Source organism: Pocillopora damicornis, chromosome 12, assembly GCF_964200805.1.
Source record: "Pocillopora damicornis chromosome 12, jaPocDami1.2, whole genome shotgun sequence".
Classification (NCBI taxonomy): Eukaryota; Metazoa; Cnidaria; class Anthozoa; order Scleractinia; family Pocilloporidae; genus Pocillopora; species Pocillopora damicornis.
In genome coordinates this window covers 17,478,634-17,492,105 of record NC_142681.1, presented here as the reverse complement: position 1 = coordinate 17,492,105, position 13,472 = coordinate 17,478,634, and the positions used below count along the sequence as shown (strand labels likewise).

General features: G+C 37.6%; 1 protein-coding gene across 1 annotated transcript; it reads right to left on the bottom strand.

Moving 5' to 3' along the window:
* Nucleotides 1-5,543: 5,543 nt before the first annotated feature.
* Nucleotides 5,544-11,967, bottom strand: LOC149036775 (uncharacterized). Its single transcript, XM_089188907.1, has 7 exons — nucleotides 11,235-11,967; nucleotides 10,722-10,816; nucleotides 10,008-10,167; nucleotides 8,563-8,629; nucleotides 7,989-8,323; nucleotides 7,707-7,872; nucleotides 5,544-6,726 (listed from the first exon to the last, which is right to left on the bottom strand). Exons 1-7 carry the CDS (start codon nucleotides 11,859-11,861, stop codon nucleotides 6,506-6,508), a joined length of 1,671 nt encoding a protein of 556 aa, XP_089045033.1. The 5' UTR covers nucleotides 11,862-11,967; the 3' UTR covers nucleotides 5,544-6,505.
* Between the last annotated feature and the right edge of the window lie 1,505 nt (nucleotides 11,968-13,472).

Below are 13,472 nucleotides of genomic sequence, written 5' to 3'. Positions count from 1 at the left end.
GTTGTATGTATGTTGAATCTTCAAATTGTCTTGAAATTCACTGAAAATCGGTAGCTAAAACTGTTTGTTTAGGTGTTATTTGATTTTCGCGTTAACTTGTTATTTCGTCAGTCGCCGGCATCTTTTGTTGCTTCACACAGGAAAAACACACACGACGAAACGTAATGATCAATTTTGTCCTCAATCTCACGCTATAACAGAAAAAGCTTTTGAACATCTGTAAACGCCGAGCGCTTCGCAGTAAGTGATATTTTCAATGAATCTTCGGATTGTTTTCAAGTTCAAGGATTGTAAATTACAATTTTATGAAAAACGAAGGTTGTTCTGTTATTTCAGTGTGAATCCTTGCATGCCTGCCAGTCGCTGGCGCCGCTTGTTGAAAGTAAAACGTAAAAAAAAAACTCTTTAAAGAGTATAATTGGCTTCTTTTTCACCCCACCACTATTCTTAGCAACAAAGGTCGCCATTTCGTCTTTTTATTGCTCGCCAAAAACTATCAAATGCACTCAAAAGCCTAAAATCTAAAAAAAGTTTACAGGAATCGACCAATCGAGCGAGCGAATGCCATTCCCCACATCGTACCTATAACTCGCTCTTGCGCATGCGCGCAATTCACGAGTTAAAAAGGAAAACTGCTGGATAATGGGACGAATACTCCAATTTGTCGACTCAAAAACAACGGGAAAACTTTAGATTCTCTTGTCAGAAAATATCAAAAAATTCAGAACTTGTTTTCCTAACCGGTGAACACCATATGTTTTGCAGTGAAGCACACACAAAAAATAATGAAATGAATAAATACCTCAAAATATATGTAGAAATACCTGTGCTCTATACTATTGAAATGCTTTTAATCCTGCAAGGAGGAAGGCGTTCGATCATTCCGAAGTTCATCATCATTATTCACGGAAAACGCGTCAGACGTAAAATGATTCCAAACAGTTAGTAAACAGAGAGGTTATTTAAGTTTCAATTAGAAATGATATGCAAATAACAGATGATGTAAGACAACACCATCCATTTTTAGCCTTTTAGAATGCATGGCTTTCGTTGCATCGTTTCTACCTGTTTGGTCGGCTGATAATTTACTTATTTCAGTGCTTCGCAATCGAGTCTAATGAACATGTCATTTTAATACAGTTTAACTCCACTATTGTCCACTCGTACACCTGTGTTCAATGTGGACAAATGGCTCGTTTTCGTTGCGTTTGTTTGCGTCAAAGAACGTTTCACAGAATCAAATTGGTCAAAAATTATGATTGCAAATAATCAACATGAGACACTTTGATCTTTTAAGAGTGGGTTCAGTGCAGAGCAGGCGTAATTTTGGCGAGCGAGTGCTCAGTATTTTCTTAACTAAAATTATGGCTGCCGTCTTTTAATTTTAATGGCAGCGGAAGGTTTGGGAGAGAAAGAAATTTGTACCAAGGGGGGTGGTCGACGGTCCAAAATAAGGAGAGCGGCGGGGGAGGGGGAGTAAAGATTACGCCTGCCAGAAGTCTTTTGCAAAACTCCGTTCGCCCACGAACAGAGTATCTGATTGGTGCAGTTAAGCTCCAGCTGTCAATCACATGCCAAATGTGTCATTTGAGCGTCATTCTGACATTTCGCTCTCGCGGGGGGAATCGGGAAGATATCGAGCTGTGATTGTGAAGTTATTAGGTTCGATTCAGTCAAAAGTTCCCGAGTCTGCTCTTGAAATACAGACTCAATTCATGGTTAGTTTTTAACAATCTGTTTAGAGAGTCAATTCAAATGATTCTGTTAGCTTTGCCTTATCGTTAATTTAATGGCTACTGAGCTGAGTTTAACAGCCGTTGAAAGGAACTGAACAATAGCCTTTGGCTCCTTATGGGCTTGAGCAGTGCTCTCACGATAGCCAGATCGTGATCTGAAGATGGATGTTACATGTGTTTGATGATAAATTCTAAGTGTGCTATACGAATGAAAAATGATAAGTTACTTTGGACTAAAAATAAAAAGGTTTTGCTGCGCATCTTGTTGGAAATAAACATCATATCGGTGGAATAAAAACGCTCTAAGTTTTAAATTTTATTTTATATAATTATGGTCGTAGACAAAGGATGGTGGCCATAGTGATGTGCAGTTGACAGATACGACTTATCATCGATTTTTTTTTAATTCCTTGAGGTCGGGGTTTCTTGGCCAAGGATAGTCATGTTCATCTCTTCTTTCATTCGCTGCACTTGAATCTTTTAGTATCTCCTCCAAATTGTTGACATATTGCATCATGTCAGCCACGGGCCTGTCCCGGGGATTCTCAGATACGTCATTACGGTGTGGAAAATCTACAAATGTACGTTCACTTCAAATGTTTTTGCCACTCACAAATTTATCTAAATCATGCATAAATGATCACGAGCTTAAATGGGCTGCCAAAGAAGTTACCTCATGATCACAATTCCCTCAAAGAAAAAACAAAAGAATTGAGGATCAAAAATTAAACGGATTGAAAATGAACTTGAATTCCGCGAACCTTGCGGGGGGGGGGGGGGTGGGGGGGGGCACTGGAGGCGAAAATCATTTTTGACCCAGGCCTTAATTAACCTGATTAATAAATACCGCCAGATGATAAATCAACATCCACAGGGTCATTTTCGAGCCGGATAAAAAAAAAAACCCTTCCATTTCATCGGACAGGTTTGCGCTCTGTAAAGATCAATAATTCAAGAAGGGATATATTATGATTCAGTCACTCTGTCCTAGAATTTCTTGAAAAAGTTGAAAGTTTCATTCAAAAGAGATACAGGCAATCGTTCAGTGGAGGAAAACATACTCGTTTTTAGAACATGGATGATATTTAAATTATTTACATTTCACAATTGATAATCTACTCGAGTAAAATGACCTCAAGGCGTTATTTTTAAAATTGTTTTGTTATTGTTAGTTCCACTAGTACGATTTAGCCTTTTACTTTACCTCTAAGGACTTGAAAAATCATGAGCTGTGGAAACTTTTCCGATAAACTTTCGATTTATATTGACCTAAGTAGGTTGACACCTAAGTTATCGTAAACTCCCGATAGTTTATCGACTCCCAAGCTTGAGGAAAAAGAATATTTGAAGGTGTGTCAAAATGAATTTAGTATTTTTTGAGATAATGGAATTAAACCACTATTTCTTACCCTAACCCTTGAAAAGCCTGTTGTCTGCAAGAAGTTGCTTTTCAGCTCAACGATGTAAGAACAGCTGTTCGTCTGATTCTACCTCACAGTTTGCTATGAGAGAACTGCTAAATGACACAAATGCAGGGATCAGGGTAACATTAGGCAGTCCATCATCATCTATCTTATGGTTAGCTTGAAAGGGAAAATTGAAATCCACTTGCTTGGTTTTCATCAGATTTAACATTTCACCTTAACTTTGCGCAAAGATGGCATCTATATTGCAAACTATTCGGTCGCTTGCTTGTCTACTAAAGCAAGCCATGTTCACAAACCATTTAATGGTTTGGTACATAAATCCTGGATCGAAGCTTCCGTTCATGATATAAGGATTTAATCTCGGAAAGCGATGCGCCTCATGAAACACTGCTGCAATAAGGCGAGAAACTGTAACATTTAAATAGGTCTATCTTATTTTAGCTCATTCTTATGAGCTGAGTTTGTAAATTCTGAATAATACCATTGTATTTTACTTCTGCACGGGAGAATTCATCGTTATGTCATTTGCCACATTTTGACAGCCATCAGACGTTTTACATACGTATTACAGGCAATTTTCGGTTTTAAAAACCCTTTTTTTCAACTGAGGCAAGATGCAAACCTGTCTCATGAAAATAAGTTTCATTTAACATGTATCATTCTCTAATCAAAGGTTTTGCAGTCATCCCTGTTTTAGATCAGAGGCCTTTGTTACCTCTGACATGGCCTGAAAAAATGAGGTTTTACAGCAAAGAGGAAAAATTTAAATAGTCGTTGGTCAAATTGCAATCATTATCATAAATAAGGTAGGTAAAGTCAGCCTAAGAAACAGACTGCTCATTTGTTCTGTGCTTCTACGCTGTCCTTACTTCGCCTTAGACGTCTTCTAATGGCCTAATGCATGGTCAGTGCACTGGACTCTGGATCGAGAGATCTGGGTTCGAGACCTGGCGGGGTCAATGGTTGTGTTCTTGGGCAAGACACTTTTCTCTCCCATGCCTCTTTCCACCTAGGAGTATAAATGAGTACCAGCAGATTGTCAGGAAAGCCTTATGAAATGCTGGGGGTGACCTTGCAATGTAGTGGCAACTGATCGGGGTGGGGGGTTGGAGGAATAGTAATACTCCTCTTTATGCTAAAGTGAAACCGGGATAAGTTCAGGCTGGGTGGGTCAATTTCCTGGACTATGGAGGCAAGGAAGGCCAGTTTTAATCTTGTAAAATTATTGTATGGCTGGGGATTTTTGACTCTTGTTATTTATACTTTGTATAACCAAAGTTATTAAAGCAACCAATCAGAAGAACACTTTACATTATCATTACCCAAAGAGAACTCAAAGTGAAAACAAGCAAACTGCTTCAAAAGCAGGAAAAATGGGAATGAGCAAGTTGAAGTTGCTATTAGTTTTGCATCCGCTAGGTTGAGAGGATAGCTCAAATTTTCTGGGCCAATCAACCATTAGAGTTATTATTTTTGTTATTGTAAATTGGTCTAGATAAGATCACTTGATGTTATTTGAAAATTTCATTACTTAAATGATTTTTTTTTCAATTGATGAATTGAATTCGTCATTTATTTACTAGTTTTTGTTCGATTAACCGATACATACTATTATATTTTCCAGTTCACTTCGCAGCTAGATAATTGTGTAATAGTAAAGCTTGCCGTGCACGGCGCGCTGCAACGCCTCATACCCTCAAAAATGATGGTAACACAATTGTAACCCATCAAGCAGAGACGATTTTATATTTTGTACAATACGTTTGTTTATTTGACTTAAAATCTGTATCTGGTCTGTATTATAAACCTTTCCATTCTAATGCTGTAGTAGAAGCTATTATATGAGAGTATGTTTTACTGCCGCAGCTATTTTCACGAAAGAATTAAAACTAAATTAAAATTTAAGGTTGAGCCAAGACTGTAAAGTTATGACTTTCTTTTTTTCATTCCTTCTTGTAACTAATTTTTTGGCCAACATTTAGGATTCGTCATCTTTTTCTTCTGATTCGTTAGCCCATTCCTGTAGTTGCTTGCCGCGACACGATTAATCTGTTCATAGTAAAAGAGCGAACCCAAAAATTCTTAGTCAAGGGAACCAATCATCTAGTGTGGGAGTAAGGTCCCTAAAATAAATAGCTGTGGACGCTATTTGATCTAACGTCTAAGCTTTTTTTTTTTATATTTTTTCACCTGTTATTATAACTATACATTGATCAGTATATATTTTTTGATCACTAAAAGTAAAGATTCCTTTAATTACTTTACAAGTTGTAGCTTTCACTTGTAGCATATATAACGCTTCAGTCTTGCCTGAATTTAAAAAAATCAGCGACTACGGTGCAAGATTCAAGTGCAAAACGGGGATACATTTCTCAGAGACATCACCTGGATTGGAGTTTATTACCTGTAAATGAATAATAGTCCTTGACTGGCCGTTATTCTCCTATAATCAGTGTTTTTTATGCTGCCCTATAGGTACACAGATCTATTGTTTATATACAATATCTAAAAACTTTGATTAAATTGTAAGGATTTGAGGATTAGTGACGTTTCGAAACGTTTAACTCTTAACCTAGAGTCTTCGGTGACCACTTGCATCTGCCCTCCATAATCTTAAAAGTCAGCGGTTCCAAAAGTCTCCTGGAATGTTATTAAATTGCATGCTTTTTGCGAAAGAAATTGAGAAAGCGACCGGCCAGAAATTACACTTGCATTCGTCTAACGAAGCGAAGAGAAGTCAAGAAACAATTATTGTTATATAATATCTTTTATGATAAGTTCTTCCTTAAATAATTAATAAGGAAAGGAATTCTTCATTCATACTTTCAATTTTCACCACCCATTCTCAAAAGCTTGCTTTTTCCAACACTTGTGAAATTTAATTCCATAGAGTATAAACAAACAAACCCAGAAGTTAGGCACTGAAAAGCAAATACCGAAGTTATTATTCTTGACCCTCGATTCTGTTCATCCGTCAGGACGGACGAGGCAGAGTCTGTAGTTAATAGCGCGAGCTATTTCATCAATAGACAGCTAAAATTGATTGCAGTGGAATGAGAAAATTTATAAATCCTCTTGGTTCACTTGCTACCTTTCTCTGAACATAACGTATTAGTTTGTTGGCCTAAAAACCGAAAGTAAGGAAATTAAAAAGGAAATAGGAAAAAGGAAGGAAAAGAATTCAATACAATTCATAATAAACAAGAAGTCAGTTACGTGTCCTATTCTGTGTGACACATTCACCTTCTTTTTTTGCTCAAGCTAAAAATGTACCACTGGCCATGGAAATCTCAGAAAAGTAAAATGCTATCTGAGTTTACTAGTTGCAAAATGTTTTATGTGTTATACTATTGTTTCTGCATTTTTACTCTTTCCATTCAGATCAAGCATATTAATAGAAAATGAGCGTTCTTTAGGTCTTGAGTATTCACGAGACAAATCGTTCGCGGCACCTTCAAATTCCTCTTTTAACTTTTGTAGATCAGACGTTATGTCTTTTAGTCGTTCCTTGAAATCCAGGAAGTTTTGCATCATTGACATCTTCCTGCTGCTAAGAATCAGTCCTAGAAGAAGGATTGTAGAGGACATTTAAAGAAATGAACCACTAAATTAATCCCTGAACATATTACTTTTGTCTTTCCGATTGTCAGTACACAAATAGTCGATATTTGATTTGGTCATTAATCGTTTAAATGAATGACCATTTTCTCACTGAAAAACGGACTTACATAATTACTTATTATTTGACTGACAGACCGACCTATCAATAAGTATTGAACTGTTTCATGTAACGAAGGTTTCCACATTTCTGATTAAAATCTCACTGGCTGATTGGATGACTGACCGACCGACTGCCTGACTAACTAACTGACAGACTGACCGACTGACCGACTGAAGGACGAGGGACTGTCTCATTGTCTTTGATTGCCATCTGAATTTAAAAAATATAGAATTACACCAATACCACGAATTAGTCTGGCTGACTGACAGACAGACTAACTGACTGGCTGACTGACAAACAGACTGACTGACTAACTGATTGACTGACTGATTGCCTGACTAACTAACTGACAGACTGACCAACTGAAGGACGAGAGACTGTCTCATTGCCTTTGATCCAGGGCGTGAAATTGCGCCTAATACAGACGCCAATGCGACTAAATTTTTCACTTTGGCGACCAAATCCTGAAAGTTAGTCGCCAAATTGGCGACTAGAACGTTTCATCATAACCTTACCAAGAGATATAGTGAATTAAAAAGATTTGCAAAGATAAACCCGCGGCAAACTTCCTCGTTAAGTTTGTTTCCAAAACGTAGCATATGCATCTCGATCGATAACTAGACGCCATCTTGGATTTAGATGAGCCTGAACGTTGTATATCATCCATCCTAGTGTCCACTTTGTAGCACGTTAAAGATCTTTTCCCTAACTTAATTTTGGAGGGTCTATCTAGAACGCTGACAGAACAGTTTTCTTCAAAAGGTATCTGTTTTATATTTACTCTGCAGGAACCTATGGTAAATTAATTTAAGAAGTAGTTACCTTTTCTCTTCTTGCGTACCGTTGGTTTACAGTTGGTGTAGACTTCCCAAAGTTTGCCGATGATCATTAGGAAGGTAAGTATTCCCAACAAGGCCAATAATATAAATTTGGTCATTTGTGAGCCGGTGGAGAATAACCCTTCCATTTCATCGGACAAATCTGCTGTCTACAAAGAAACAAATAATTTTCAAACTCTTGATTGCATCGGAATAAATGCTAAACATGAAGAGAAGAATGGCGCGTGGTGAAATATAGAAAATTCACAAAAAAACAATTAACTACCTGTAATTCGGCAGGGATAAGTTGCTCTCTGGCAGTATTTTTTGCAACTGCAACCACATCCGCTGATAACTCTTTCAGGCTTTCCCCGCAAACCGAAAGCTGAGTTTTTCTATCCAATACTTCGTTCGTGTCATTCGGTGACGCCATTACGTCATGGCTCACGTGAGCCAGGTAATATTCCATTGGATAATCGATGTTACGAATCATTCGGATCTGTCTGTTTCGTTTTAAACCAGATTTATCCAAAAAGTGAAATGCAGTGTTGCGATCCACCATTACTCTTCCAATTGTTCCTTGGCTAAGACTTTCTTGCATTTCATCCAGGTTGTTGAACTCTGTTAATGAAAAATTTATTTGATTAGATCGCCAACGCAAATTCTTACATTAATAAAATGAGAAAAAGCGGCGGACAAATTTCTCTTTAGAGTTTTGATACAAAAGTATATGAAATATAACTGAAATTAAAAGGTCATTTTTAAGCTTATTTTTTTACCTTCGTTGTCGTTCCTGAAGAACAATGGTCATGCAACGCGTTATACAAGAACATTGAAATAACCTGAAAAGAATTACTTACTGACAAAGTCTGCGTCCAGCTCCATAGCGACTATATGCGTTTCAGGATTCTTGTTGGACACACCCACCTAACAAGTAAATTAGCGTCAGACAAATTTTTATGTGCCAGTTGGGCCCTTGTAGATTGCGCAAGAATGATTTTCGGTCTATGTTTCATGTCTATTTTCAGGTTTTCAATGTCTTGTAAGAAGAGGGTTACCGCAGTATAGAATCGTTTGTTGTCTAAAGGAGTGGGCATACCCGTAGTAAAGATTACATCGTTTATAGTTCCCGCTTTCACAGGCAACAAAACAGCGCCGAAGAGAAACTTACATTTTGACTCGTCAAGTCACTGCTTCTCGTCTGGAATCCAATAGTTAATTATGTTTTGTCAGAGCAAGTATGTATCTCAAAATGAAGAAGATTTCTTGTTTAATTGACAACAAATATATACTTTAGACTTCGTTTGTTTCTTTTTTCTATTTTTGTAAAGCGCACTTAAATAAAAAGTAGCATAATTTTCAAAAACGAGTTTAATTTTGAGCACCATTTGAAAAATGATCGAGTAATACCACTAGCATAATATGCTACTTTTACTAGCACAATCTATAAAGGCTTATTGCCAGATGATAAGTACTTTCCTCTTGCAAAGAATATGAAAAACCTGTACAACGAAAGTACACTTAAGTTGTAGTTCCGGTAAGACCCACCCTAAATAATAGGAACAGGGAAGGCATTGTTGTTGAAAGGGCCAACAATATCCGAAGTTGTACAAAACCAGAGCAATTTTCCACTTCGACAATCAATTAAAATTGTTTAATGCTAATTTCATTCTTCCATACAAGTTGTTAACTCGGACTCAGGTAGCTCATAATTCCTAGCTTAGCTGTTCGAAGTCTGACTAGCGCTAATCCGGGGTTAATTTCATGCGGGTTTCTTTACACCTTTGTTCAGCAACCTCTTTCGAATAATTTTCTCTATTTTTTTTTCCTAACAGCATTTAATAAGTGTGGGCAAATCGTAACAACCTTTCTTTACAGCTTTCAGATCTTAAATAAGATTTCACATTACTGCTGAGTTATCTGAACCCTGCTTTTAACAACTCGGCCCTGTGACTCATTTTAGCTGTTCCTGAGTTCGATCGATGGGTAGGATCCATTAATTGGTAAAATAACTTTTCCAGGGAAAAGCCTTTCGACGCTTCGTTTAGGATAAATTGAAAAATGTAAGGAATCTAATTTGAAACCAAGAAAATAATCAATTGATATCTCCTTATAATATCACACCTGAATCAAACATTGAGGTCACGAGAATAAAAGAAATGATCACCAATCAAAGAAACTCTTGATTGTTAAAAAAAATTCTTTTTTCCAGCACTTTAAGAAATGTATAGAGAAAACCATAGAAAATAGGCATAATGATGTTAGGGTGCAAAGGGTTTTAGGTGTTCATGTTAGGGTTACTAACCTTTTTGCCACCGATGTCCCTACATCTCGTACCATCCAGGGAAGCTTGGATAACATTTGTCATTAAGGCGGTGAACAGCGCCAACGTTATAGCTCCTATCAAGATCCATATTATACCAAATAAACGTCCACAGAGGGTTTTAGGCGTCTTATCACCGTACCTAATGAGAAAAAGGAACCAAATATCTTTGCGCTTTGAGGATAGTCTAGCAAGTATACGAAGAGGGTTTTCCAATACACCCAAACCGCTACGATTCGTCAAAGGCAGTTTGCGAATCGTTCTACCGGTTAATGCGTCTCGTTATATCGGAAATCTGATAAACCGTCTCTCATTAGATGGAAACTGGAAGTCAATTTGCAAATCACTTAGGAAATATTTCACAAGTAACTGTCAAGGGTTGTTGAAAATGTTGTCGAATTGAACGACTCGTATAAGTTAAAGTCGACCCGTCACACCAGAAGTCGATTTGCAAGACAAAATATATACTAGAAAATATTCCGAAAGGGGGTTGCAGATTTTGTCGAATCGTACGACTCGTCGCAGCTAAGGTCGACCCGTCATACCGGAAGTCGATTTGCAAGACACTTAGAGAATATTCCGCGAGTAACTACGAAGTTGGGTTGGAGATGTTGTCGAATCGACTCGAATCGAACGACTCGTCACAGTTGATGTTGAACCGTTATACTTCCGGTGTGTAAATCTAAATCAACTTACCCTACTGTTGTAAGTGATTCCACTGCCCACCAAAAGCCTTCTGGTGATCCTTTCGTGAACAAGGGTGAAAACTGAGACGCGTGTGAACGGTGTTCCTGTCATGAAAATCAGTACACTTCAAGCTTACTTAAGGCCCTGCTACAACGCGCAATGTTTGCAGCAGTATTACTCTATCCGAAATTGTGGCATCTTGGAATAAAATGTCCTTATTTGATAGTTTGCGTCATTGCAACGGTCTTTTTTCACCAACAAACAAACAAACCTTATTTGTAGATTCATGACTTGTGGGGCATTACAGTTTTCTTTTTATTTACTGTGAGGTCCTTTTTTTTAGTTTGGCTTTCTATTTCGGTGAAGCGATAAGGTGTGCCTAATAGTGCTGTCGATTCCTACTTGAACTACTTTCATGCTAAAGCCGTAACAATTAAGTTTGAATCTAACCTTACGTAGAATTAAAACTGAAGAGCTTCAGAAGCTGAGTATAGATTGACGATGATAAACCTTAACTCTTACCAAGAGCCAAATGATCACTCCAGATATCCCTGACAGCAATATGATATAAGCCAATATTGGCCATTGTGACGTAATGGAAGTAAATAACTGTTCCCGTGACTCTGCTTTGCACTGCTTTAAGTTCACAATCATTGAACACCCGGATGATACAAATGCCCGGATGAGTGTCACACTGTCTAGACCCGTAAGTTTTTGTTTTGCATCCGATAGAATTGGAAAACCAAAATCAACCGACCCATTTTTAATCAATTTCACTATCTCGTCTTGATTTTGAACAAATACTGGTACCATTTTGCAAGCTGTAGGGTCTGTTGCTTCTCTACCAAAGCAAGCTATGTCCACAAACCATTTTAGGGTTAGATACATAAATCCTTGGTTAATACTTTGGTTCATGATGTAAGGAGGAAAATCTAGCAAGGCAAATTTTAATTTGCATTTCGTTTCTTTATCTTGTTCCTGACGAAGTTGACGCGTTCGGCGAACTTGACGATGTTGCCTGATTTCACGGGCTTTGCGCACTAATTCTGATTGATCGATTGAATCAAGTTGGAGCTTTTGGCTGCTGGCAAGCCATAAGTCGCGGCAAACCATTAAACATAGGACCAGTCTCAGAGTTGCAACATGCATCGTTAACACCGCCAAGATATGATATGGTTAGAAACCTCCCCTGAGGCTACCAGACTTCCAGTTGTGTTCAGATCTAACCAAAAAAACAAACAAACAAACAAACAAAAACCACAGATGCCAAAGTCGGTACAATATGTTATCTGTTTGCAAGCTTGCTGTTTTATAATGCATGGGTGCAATGCAAGACCAAATATCAATGTGGTTTCCATTACATTTATATGAGAATATTCACGAAGAAGACATCATGCACTTGAAAAGAATGGAACGAAAATATGATTTTAACCTTCTCAAAGGACTCGAAGAAGTTTTTTATAGACAAAAAGTTATGGAGTTCTCATTGAGGTAGCGATCTGCTCTCCTGGCAATATCCAGCTACCCTCACTAAACGCTTATTTTTCTCAATTTCCGAAAACCGCCTATGACGATGTATCTATCTATACTACAAACTATACTTTGAATCTCCAGACTAACAAAATTTGTAATTGTGGCAAATGCAGTTTAAGGGCTTGATTATCAAAATTCTGAGCCAGAAAATAACAATTTTTAAAAGAATCCTACATTAGCTCTTTTTATTTGAGATCTTTTGATAAAGTATGGTTTTTCTTCGACTCTGCTTTTCTGTGTCGAAGAACAACGGCAATTTTGGCATATTAATGTGTTCTACAAAATCTGTAAGTAAGGCTATGCCAGGATTATGAATAAGTCCCCATTGTGAACAAAAACACCGCGTCAATGTAATTTTTTTTCTGACACTGCAGAATATTTTGAGTCCTGGGCTGTGACGCCAGATTGAGCGAATGTTATTATACAATTATTTGCGGGGGACAAAGCGGGGACGGACTCTAAACACAATTGATGAAGTCTGGCGAAGGGCTGCATAGAAATTTGAAAAGACGGAGTGCGTTTCGATCTTCGATTAAGAAATTGGGAAAGTTGACTTTTAATGAAAGATATTCAAAAGGGAATCAGTAAACATAGTACAGTATGATTAATAATCATTATGGGAAATATTCAGAGCCAGGCAAATAAATGTGCTTTCAGCTGGCTTTGGCAAAGCCAAGAAATTATTGAACTGTCACTACTTCTACTTCTTCTAGGATCTCATTGGCAATTCAAATAAGTCACAAAAATTCTGAATTTGGGACAGGTTTTCGTTAATTTTAGGAGAGTCCATTAAAGAAACTCCAGATAACAATATCAACAAAAATATTAGAAATTAGGCTACCAACTTCTGTAAGGATAAAAAGCGTTTGGCGAATTTGACGATGTTGCCTGATATCACGGTCTTTACGCACTAATTCCGATTGATCGATTGAATCAATTCGGGGCTTTTGGCTGCTGACAGGCCGCAAATCGGAACAAAAGAAGAGACATGGCACCAGTCATGCAACATGCATGGTAAAAACTGCCGAAGAAATGAATTACTGGAAAACCTCCCTTGCTTGCACACGTGAAGTTTTGTTGTGATCGCAACAGATAGCGCGGGCTCTTTAGAGAAATATGTTACTGAAAGATGATCAACGCCATAATATAAGTCAATATTCGAACATGAACAAGCCCATTTATGTTATACTTTATAATGCATTCGTTTTAAACACGGAGCGAACCTAT